Source organism: Hyposmocoma kahamanoa, unplaced genomic scaffold, assembly GCF_003589595.1.
Source record: "Hyposmocoma kahamanoa isolate Upper Pololo Valley unplaced genomic scaffold, ASM358959v1 170, whole genome shotgun sequence".
Taxonomy (NCBI): Eukaryota; Metazoa; Arthropoda; class Insecta; order Lepidoptera; family Cosmopterigidae; genus Hyposmocoma; species Hyposmocoma kahamanoa.
In genome coordinates, this window is record NW_020653614.1 from 81,956 (window position 1) to 92,566 (window position 10,611).

A 10,611-nucleotide genomic window follows, 5' to 3' on the forward strand; every position below is an offset into this window, starting at 1 on the left:
CCTCCACCCTGCCTGCCTACAATATGCCTCTTCACGCCTCGTTTGAAGGACCCCATATCATAAGAGGGAGGGAAGACATGTGCCGGAAGGGAGTTCCATTTGTCAACCGTGCGGCAGAGAAAGGAGCCACCGAACCTTTTAGTACGCGATGGAATGCGGCAGGTAGTGAAACGGTGACTACGAAGGCCAGCACGCGTGCTTCTGAGCAGGAACGGGGAAGGGGGGATGAGGTTGAACAGCTCCTCAGAGCACTCACCATGGTACATGCGGTAAAAGGCGCTAAGCGATGCAACATCTCTACGCAGTTGCAGAGGTTCAAGGCGTGATGAGACCTCTTCGTCGCCTATAATTCGAGTTGCACGACGCTGTAATTTATCCAAGGCATCGAGTAGGTACTTGGCGGAGCCGTCCCACAAGTGCGAACAATACTCAACGCAAGACCGGACCTGTGTTTTGTACAGCAGGCATAACTGGTCCGGCGTGAAAAAACGTCGCACCTTGTTCAGGACTCCGAGTTTCCGTGAGGCTGTTTTGATCACAGATTCGATATAGCTCCTTGGATTCAAATCACAGCAGATTTCCATACCGAGCAAGGTAAAACTGCTCTGAGGTGAAAGTGCTGTGCTCATCAGAGAAGGCATGGGAAGGAACGGCGACAATTTTGTTGTTAACGCGCAAACCTGTGTTTTCTTGGCGTTGAACTCAACAAGATTACTGGATCCCCATGCAGAGATAAGGTCCAATATTCTATTGAGCTCAACGACAAGATCAGATCGCTCTCTGTCAGTATCGGCGCGCCCAGCTGCGGGGAATCCATGATATCCCCCATGAACAGTGCTATCATCTGCATAACAATGAATATTCCCAAGTGGAAGCATATCATTGATATGCAGAAGGAAAAGCGTGGGAGATAGGACGGATCCCTGCGGTACGCCGGCGTTCACATTCACGAACCTCGAAATGCTGCCGTCAGAAACGACGCGAATTCTCCGCTCACGAAGGAAATCGGCAATCCAGCTGCATAACTGGGCTGGCAAACCGTACGCCGGGAGCTTGGAGAGAAGAGCTTTGTGCCAGACCCGATCGAACGCTTTGGCTATATCGAGGCTAACAGCCAACGACTCGCCACGTTTGTCTATAGCCTCACCCCAAATATGCGATAAGTACGCTAGAAGGTCACCCGTTGATCGTTTCGGACGAAACCCATACTGCCGATCATTAATTATGGAGTGATCTTCTAGGTATTGGGTCAGTTGTTTGTTAAGGATCCGCTCTAAAACCTTGCATATTATGGAAGTAATGGCTATGGGACGGTAATTATGCGGGTCTGATCGGTCGCCTTTTTTGGGAACTGGTTGCACATTAGCCTCTCTCCAAGAGTCCGGCACACGACCTGAAGAGAGCGACAGACGATACAGTCGCGTTAGCACGGGGGTCAACTCAGCTGCGCAGTTCCTAAGTACAATCGCTGGGATACCATCAGGACCACTAGCTTTCCGGACGTCGAGAGACTGCAGCTGCGTACGCACATCGCATTGTCTGATACGAATATCAGACATCGTGTAGCCACAGTGAGGTAGAGTTGGTGGCTGTGCGTTACAGTCGTCGAGACAGGAGTTAGCCGCAAACAGATTTGCCAAGAGGTCGGCTTTATCTTGCGGCTTGTGGGCTAGATTGCCGTCAGAATATCTCAGCGGGGGCAGCGAGGGCTGGCAGAAGTTCGACGCAACGGCTCTGGCCAGACGCCAGTAACTACGACTACCAGTGGGATGCGTCAGGAGTTCTTGGCCAACTCGTGCGACGCGCTGAGCATCCGCTCTGATGTACGCTCTTTTGCAAGACCTGGTGGCATTATTGTAGGCTGTTTTAAGTGAGTTCGTATTGGGATCGTCTGAAGCTAGACCCCTGATCCAAGCGCGGTATGCAGTCTGTTTGTTCTCAACAGCCACAGCACACTCACGGTTGAACCAGCGGTTGCGCCTCCCTTTACTGACGAGATCCGAATGCGGGATGTAGTATTCCATCCCGATTAAGATCTCATCAGCAACGGCAGTCGCGCTAGCTGTTGGATCCACCTCACTAAAACAGCGCTGCCGCCAGGGAACGGATGCAAAATAGTCCCGCATACCGTCCCAATCTGCCGACGCATAATGCCAAATGCGGCGTTTAGCCACAGTAGGTGGTGGTGGCAGTAACGTTGCCACTTTAGTGGATATCAAGCAGTGATCCGAAGTGCCCAGAGGGGCTTGGACCTCCACCCGATATCCAGCCGGGCGAGACGTCAGCAGAAGGTCCAACAAAGAGGGCGCGTCACCAACCCTATCTGGAATCCGGGTGGGCTGGTTTACCAGTTGGGTTAAATCGTGTGTGAGAGCGAATGTGTGGGCAGTTCTTCCAGCATGGTCAGTTTTAGAGGAACTTAACCACGACTCGTGGTGAGCATTGAAGTCCCCTAAAAACACCAATTCCGCTGTAGGAAACTGCGCCTGCGCGTCATCTGCCGCCCGAGTAAGGTGGTCTATGAGACGAGTTGTCTCCATGTCGCCGTGGTGGGATCTGTAGAGGCACATGTAGACACGGCAATGACTGCCCAGGTCAACATGTACCCCAAGGATGGAGAAGGAGGGGTCCTCCAAATGACGCAGACGGCGACAGCAAACATCTGCCCGGACAAACAAGCAGACCCCAGCTTTCGCTTTGAAGGACTCTTCAAGCATATAGCCAGGGTAATTCAAGTAGCTGCTGTCAGCCGGGCAGAGTATTTGCGTCTCCGTAAGGAACAGCATTTCTGGTCGAGCCGTCTCAAGATGTTGATGGACGGCGTGGATGTTACTGTGGAGTCCTCGAATGTTCGTGAACTCCACCTTAAAGAGCGCTTTAGTGGTGGGGGTGTGCACCGCTGTACGACCGAAATTTGTACTTTGCGCTAACATGTTGGAGGGAAAAAGAGGCGTGAAGCGAGAAAACAGTGCCGCGACACAAGCGGTCAAATCGCGGGGCCTGCTTCCCCAGAGACTTGCCTACAGACAAGTTGCGCTGATCCGCCGGACGGAAGGGCCCCCGAACTTGCCTTAACAGGGAAAAATGACATTGAACACCTCCAAACGCTATCGACCGTGTTTAGCAAACTAGATAAGGCGGGCTTAAAAGTCAATTTAAAGAAATGTTCATTTTTCCAGACAGAGATTGAATACCTAGGGCACACAATTACTAAAGACGGAATTAGGCCGACGAAATCGAAAATTGATGCAATAATGAAAGCGACACCGCCCACTAACGCCCAAGAACTGCGGTCGTTCTTAGGTCTTATAAATTTTTACGAGAAATTTATTCCTCACCTACATAGTGTCTGCATGCATTGACTGGTGGTCGCCGGAAGTGGCAATGGACCGTCAAAGAAAATACGAGTTTTAAGAACGCAAAAGATCTTATTAGTAAATCGAAACCGCTTGTTGCTTTTGACGAAAAGCGCCCATTGTATTTAGCCTGCGATGCCTCGGAAAAAGGTGTGGGTGCCGTCCTATATCATAAATCGGCAGACAAAATTCAACCTATCGTTTTTGCTTCAAGGAAACTAAGACCAGCGGAAACTAAATATTCAGTTATTGACCGAGAAGCTTTAGCAATATTTTTTGGAATCCAAAAGTTTGATCAATATTTACGTGGTACCAAATTCATACTTAGCACTGATCATAAGCCATTGATTCACGTTTTGGGGCCACAACGTAACTTGCCGAAGATTGTCAATAACCGTCTAGTGCGTTGGGCTTTAATCATTGGAGGGTATGACTACGATATAGTTTTTACAAAAGGGCATCTAAATTTTATGGCTGATTTTCTTTCTAGGATGCCCAATCCAGAAGATAAACCGTCTAATGCAGAATTGACAGTACACAGAGTGGTAGCTCAGTTGCAGCATGAAAGAGTTTCGGATATTGCGTTAACAGAGGACAGTGTACGAGGCGCGACAAGGAAGGACCCTTTGCTTAAACAGGTATCAGAGTACATTAAGACCGGCTGGCGTGAAAATTTTTATTCAGATGACTTAAAGCCCTATGCTCGGAAGCGCACTGAGTTGTCCATTGAAAATAAGATATTAATGTGGCAAGGTCGAATAGTAATACCGAACACCCTGAGAAAGGCCACCTTGGAATATCTGCATACAGGACACCCAGGCATATCCGCAATGAGAGCGCTAGCACGTTTTTACGTATGGTGGCCGTCCATTGATGATGACATTGAGGAGTACATTAAACGTTGTCGCAAATGCCAAGAGAATCGGCCGAACAACGCTGAATTGCCTATATACTCGTGGTCCGTTCCTGACAACCCGTGGGAAAGGCTACACATTGATTTTGCAGGCCCGTTCGAGGGAAAATATTGGTTTGTCTTAGCAGATGCGCTTTCGAAATGGGTCGAAATTAAACCCATGAACCAGATAACCACTTCTAAACTGTGTGAAGAGTTAGATTCCATTTTCACCACCTTCGGCTTCCCTCAATTCTTGGTTTCTGACAATGGACCACAGTTTACTTCTCAGGAATTTCAAGACTATTGTAGAGACAAGGGTATTCTACACATAAAATTATCCCCGTACCATCCCCGGACTAACGGTTTGGCTGAACGTCTGGTTCGCACTTTCAAATCCAGGCTATCATCAAGTGCCAGTGACCATCTCACCTTGAAAGGACGACTAGAAAATTTCCTTTTTTCCTACCGCATAACACCTCATTCCACCACCGGTAAGAGCCCAGGACAACTTATGTTCGGACGTCACCTGCATTGTATTTTGGATAACGCACGCCCTAACTCTAAAAAGGCCCTGCAGCATAGGCAGATACAGGCTAATATAAATTCAGAAAATTTAACACCATGTTTTAGATCGGGGGACAGCGTGTTTGTCCGAGTCCGGGATGGGTCACGATGGGAACCTGCTACCATATCCAGACGTACGCATAGATACTCGTACACCGTAGACACAGCCAATGGGGTAGAAAGGAGATATCATGCTGATCAAGTGCGTTCCCGCTTAGCCGACCATATCAGTCCAGTTTCTACTGATGGCTCTCAGGCCACACACGACCCGCATCATATAAACACCAGTGAGGTGGAACCCCTTGCAAGTTCGTCAGGAACGCAGAACTCAGCTACCACCCCAATGCGGCCATGCGCTGCTACTACGCATTCGCCACCTGCCACGGCGTCCCTACAGCGAGCATCAAAGCGCCATGAGCGCACCATCAGGCGACCTCGGCGGCTTATCGAGGAGATGTTGTAAATTGTAGGGATGGACGAATGTTATATATATATATATATATATATATATATATATACACTATGGTTGGTAGATCTATGGTTCAAATTGACACTGTAAAATGTCTTCTGCAAATAATAAAAATGCTTGGATTATGTTAATATTAGTTTTTCTCTCTCAATATACTTTGAGGAGTGAGAACCCATTTTTATTATCTCCTGTGTCAAGTTCCGATTGTGGCGAACTAGAGGATGAATCCGGGTTTGTGCACTTTCCGGTAACCGATTTCATTAAAACTTGACAAACAAATGTAATTCCACGTATTTTTGAGGTCGGTTTTTTTAGTACTCTGTACTAAGATTATTTACAATATCAAGTGACTGGATAAACAAGTCGTGCGCCTGGTGGTAAGCGACACGCCTACCTGTACCTAACAGTTGCTGTGCCTCTCAGAACTTTAAATCGCAAAGATCTGAGAGGGTACTACCAGTGCGTCACTCACTCTGAGACATAAAGTTGACAAGTTCTATGTGCTTGTAATTTCACCAGCACTCCTGGCTCTTCAAAGCCGGAAAATAAAATATTGCCTAGAGACTGTTGACTAAAGCAGGCAACACCAAGTTTTGTATGCAGTGTCAATTATTGGTCCAGCAATGCTACCCTCTGCACGAGTCCTCACGATCGTTGCATAGTGTTCTTTTTTAATCTTCAATTTAAATGAGGATTCTGCTTTGTGATAATGTAAGTCTCATCATTACAAATCATCCTTAATTCTTTCTCTAGAGTAGTCTTCTTGATCCACCTTTGAAAACTTCCGGACTTAAGATCACCCTCTTGCAAAACAAATACTCTAGTGTAACGGAACGTTACAATGTTGTAAAATTATTTTTTTCATAAATCGTTTTTTAAAGTTATCAGTATTAAAAATTGAATACAAATATTTCTTCAACAAATATAGGTATCATATTTTTTAAATAACAATTGATTACAAAATATTTAAAGCACCATAGACAAAGTTGGTTAATAAATCTATGGCAACCAACGTTGCATTTTTGAATGACGACAGACGCAGAGAGAGGGGAGCGCGGTAACCGTGGCCGGTGCTCGCCGGCTCAGACTTCAGAGACAGTGCTTCAACGTCCTCTGAGCCAGTCCACCTTTCGCATTCCGATAAGTAATTTTAAAAATATTTTTTTTATTGTAAAAATATTTTTGTGGATTGCTTTAGGGAATTCCCTTCAGAGTGAATTACCTTCGGAGTGAATCACCCTCAGATTGAATTACCTTCGGGTTAACAGTTGCTACCTTGCTGAGCTTCCTCCGGGCTCATAGCTTGACTACGTCCGGACTAGGACGAAACAACATCCGCTGAACGCTGCTCGTCCTGTGGCCGTCCTTCTGCGCCGGCAAATATACAGGGGAGTACCATACTCGGAAGCGGAAAACCTAAGGTCTTAAGCACGATACCACGACCCGTACTAAATTTATGTACCTTTTTTTTTAATTTAAATTTTAAATTGTATTTTTTTTTTTATTATTATAATTAATTCAATTTTCGGATTTCTTGGTTTAATTTTCTACCCTCTTAGGGAAAATAAAAATAGGGAATCGAAGTCGGTACACTGGACATTGAATACAAGCTCACTCTTATTAAATCTCATTGCAAAAGCAAAAATAATGGATTTTCACCTTGAGATCATCAAAGGGATCATTATTTTTCAATAGCCCATTGACTTTCAACATGCGTTGGAATGCCTTGAGCAAAGGTCTAAAAGATTTGCTTTCGTGTAATGATATTATTAATCGCATAGCTGAATCAAAGTTCCATTTAAATGAGTCACTGTAGTCGTTAGGTGTGCAGATAAATTTAGCTGCAAAACAAAAGACAATCTGTAAATTACATAATACATGGCAATACAATTTAATTAGTGAAACCAGGCTACTTAATGGTTTAAGCTGAGCCCGTGGGTTCGACTTCGAATCCGGACCCCTGAGTTTCTTTAAAGGACTTGTACCGAATTAGTATGGAGCTTGGTACTTTATTCTCAGAAAAATTAAACCAGCCTCAATTTTTTTGCTAGATGTAAGCTTGAAATAAAGAGCTTAGCAAAGTAATTAAAAAATATATTTTGACCTGCATTTATTATTTATTTATTTAAAACAAAAGTGTGGTAGATATGTTACATTAAGCAGCAACACTGCGATACTAAAAAAAAGGTACAAAAAACAGCAACACTCAAACGCTAAAATATTCAAAATCATATTCTAATTGGTTAATATGAATGAGCATTCTTAGGTGCCACCGACTGGCAACGTAATTAATGAATTAGACATTGTTATTCATTTTCGCTGATAGGTGAAATGAAGGAAAACCCATCCTCTAAGAGGAAAACTGAAATACTGTGCGAATTATTTACATAAAATGTTATGGTTTTTACATAGTTTTTACCCTCAATTTCGAAATTAGCAATTTCATTGAAATCTGTAGAAAATTTATACTTAAAACGTTTTAAGATGCGGTTAAGTGAAACTATGTGTTGCTCTTCAGTGACAGCCACCGGCAGCCAAATTAGCGCTGTAGTTAATGCAATGAACTGAAAAATAATAAATAATACTTCTTATTAATCTTAATACTTTATGTTTACTAGCTTTTCTGTAAAAGATTAGTAATCGAAGAAACTTGACCGCGTGCACCTAACTGTCATGGCAAAATAAGCTGTCTGTTGTGACCCAACTTTGCAGATATTTATTATCTATATACTCACGCCTTTAGATTCTCATTGGGGTAGGTAGAGAATATCGACCGCCACTTAGCACGATCCTTACAAACCTCTCTTACTTCACTTACATTCATCAACCTTGTCATAAATTATTCTTCTCACTACGCACTCCAGCCTTTTTAATAACACTCTCAATTTGATCAGAGACTGGTCATTCTGGCCGTCCTCTTCCAATTATTCCTTCTGCATTAGCTCTATTTTTTTTCGTTAAACTACATTCATTCATCCGCAGCCGCATGTGCCCAAGCCACCTCAGCATACCCTTTTCTATTTTTGTGACTACATCCTCTTTCAAACCGCATTCTTCACTCAGTGACACTGCCGCACACCACATAGGCATAATCGAAATACATGGGTAATAAAAATTGTTTGAGATTTGTAAGTCAATGGAGTGTAACGAATTTCGTGGAATTTCACGTGCCACCAAAATTTTATCGTATATCCCAAACATTAAAGTAGTTTAATTGGGTGTTGTTTGTTTGTTGTGCTGTTGTCCATTTAATATAGATTTATTAACCATAAAGTCCATTTTTTACTTTTTAAATTTTATAACTTTAAGCTGACCTTGCTGTTCTTTGTTCGTACGTGGGAAACGGATTCGATTGTTATTAAATATTGTATGATGTAGTGATGTATGAACAAATGTGCAGGTTGGTACTCACGTGAAAAGCTCGCATGGTTTATAACTATTGAAATAAATGCAACCAAATTAAAGTACTGATAAAATTAAAACGTTGTTTATTATCCCAATAATTTTTTTTATGTAGAAAAGTGGCCAAGTTCAGATCAACGCAGAAGTACAGTTATTGATACTGAGTGAGTGCCAACTTCGGTGTATAAAAGTTTTATGTTCATGCAACAAGAACGAAAAGGACGTTGTCTACGATAAGTCGCATAAATTGTTTTTCTATTTTGTTTCATAAGCTTTTTGCAACTGGCTCAAGTCGACTCTGCGTCGATGAGTGTGGTGACTGCTTAAAGTTCCTTGAACTTGTTCAGACATGCGGGTAGTGGTATAAAAATTGTAAATATTTTGCGAATTTACACACTTTCTTTTCTAGCACTTCGCGGTTTACGTTTGTGCCAGTGCAAAACGGGAAACCTATCCACGGAAAACAATGGAAAGGAAAATAATTTGGAAGAAATAGTATTTGCACACAATAAGGGTAATTATGTCCCATTTTATTAGCCAGGCTCAGTAAAATTCACTTCCTAACTTTATATCCTAAAGTCAGATTATGCTTTACTAGCTCTCATAAATGATGAACTCTTAAATCCGTATTAAAGTCTTCTGTACCTATTTCTAGAAAAACTTTCAATTACAAAACAAGTGAACTGAACGGCAGTACGGCAATCCTATATATACTATGATACTATACTATGTATGCTAATCCTATATATACTATACTATGGCTTTATTCAAGGTGGAGGTGGGCACGGGTGCGTAAATCAAATGTACGTAGACACTCGTTGCGTTCACAGTGACCGCGCGCGTCGGCGCCTATCTCGAGGCGGGTGCGGACGCGGTTGCGCGCGGACCGCGCAGGTAAATCTATTGTATCGGTCCACCCGTACTTTTCACAGTGCTTGGTCTAGCGTCTGTTTGCGATTTCGAGGTGTGGATTAACCCTCTCGTAGCCACTTCGGCACTGTGAAAGGGAAAACGCCAAGACCCGCGTGCCGCGTGTGAGCCCTATGATCTCACGCGCGCGCTGTGCCTTGCATTAACGCGGCGTTGAACGCGCGTTGGCCGCTCGCACACCGTGAACACTTACAGCGATTTACGTACAAAATTCGGTAAGTTGTAAGCGCGCGTTAGCGAAACGCCAGTTGAACTCTCGTCATGTGAACATGTTCTAAATTTTGTCAAGATTTCCTACATGAAGGCTGCTTTCAATTCACGGTTAGCTCATTATTTCTAGTAATCTGGAGTTATGATCAAAAGGTTTTCATTGCCATTTTTGACGATCGTTAGAATAAGTAACATTAAAACTTCAGTATCTGGAAAGCCATTCGATTTTTATTTTTATAAAATGTGGGATTCTGAATATACAGGGAACCCGATTTGACCGCAAAATTACGAGGTAAAGCTAATCTGTCGTAAAGCGAATCTGTCCTAAGGCGAATAAGGGGTACATTCATACGTTAAATATGAATTATTGTTGAATATGATACAAACTCAGTGGGATTTTCTTTTTTTGAACGTTGGCTGACACACTACCGTATGTCTAAATTACACAAAGTATTAGAATAGTTTCAATACTTAGCATACAGGTACATGTTTGTAGGCTTAATAAATCACGTTGAAGCATGACCGTTTAATTATTTCTTTTTAATTGCAAACTACATTTATTTTATTGACAATAAAATGAACATTAGTATTATGCAGCATTCATCGAAAAACTAACTTATACGCTTTATTTAGTAGACACGGGACAAGGCAGTATGAGCTATGATTTATGCCTATATCGAAGAAAATAATTTTATTAATCTGACATGACAGCTGTCAAAACTTCTGTTTGATAGTTTGTGGTTTAAACGGCTGTACACCTTAGTGTTTTCCATTAGCTTTTTTGA

The 10,611-nt window shown here is 43.0% G+C and overlaps 2 protein-coding genes across 2 annotated transcripts; one reads left to right on the forward strand and one right to left on the reverse strand.

Annotated features, from left to right (window-relative positions):
• The first annotated feature begins 3,847 nt into the window (after positions 1-3,847).
• Positions 3,848-5,278, forward strand: LOC113225707 (uncharacterized protein K02A2.6-like). The gene has a single exon (XM_026458109.1). It carries the CDS (start codon positions 3,848-3,850, stop codon positions 5,276-5,278), a length of 1,431 nt encoding a protein of 476 aa, XP_026313894.1.
• A 1,626-nt stretch (positions 5,279-6,904) lies between these two features.
• Positions 6,905-10,346, reverse strand: LOC113225708. The gene is made up of 4 exons (XM_026458110.1): positions 10,337-10,346; positions 8,599-8,720; positions 7,704-7,848; positions 6,905-7,125 (listed from the first exon to the last, which is right to left on the reverse strand). The coding sequence occupies exons 1-4, from the start codon at positions 10,344-10,346 to the stop codon at positions 6,905-6,907; spliced, it is 498 nt and encodes a 165-aa protein (XP_026313895.1).
• Between the last annotated feature and the right edge of the window lie 265 nt (positions 10,347-10,611).

What these genes read in the sequence shown, in the direction of transcription:
- LOC113225707 (XM_026458109.1), top strand. Translation starts at nt 3,848, where the DNA reads ATGCCCAATCCAGAAGATAAACCGTCTAATGCAGAATTGACAGTACAC.
- LOC113225708 (XM_026458110.1), bottom strand. An exon ending in TACGAACAAAGAACAGCAAG is followed by an intron (nt 7,849 to 8,598) that starts GTCAGCTTAAAG and finishes ATTATTTTTCAG; the next exon opens with TTCATTGCATTAACTACAGC. An exon ending in TGCTAATTTCGAAATTGAGG is followed by an intron (nt 7,126 to 7,703) that starts GTAAAAACTATG and finishes TTTGTTTTGCAG; the next exon opens with CTAAATTTATCTGCACACCT.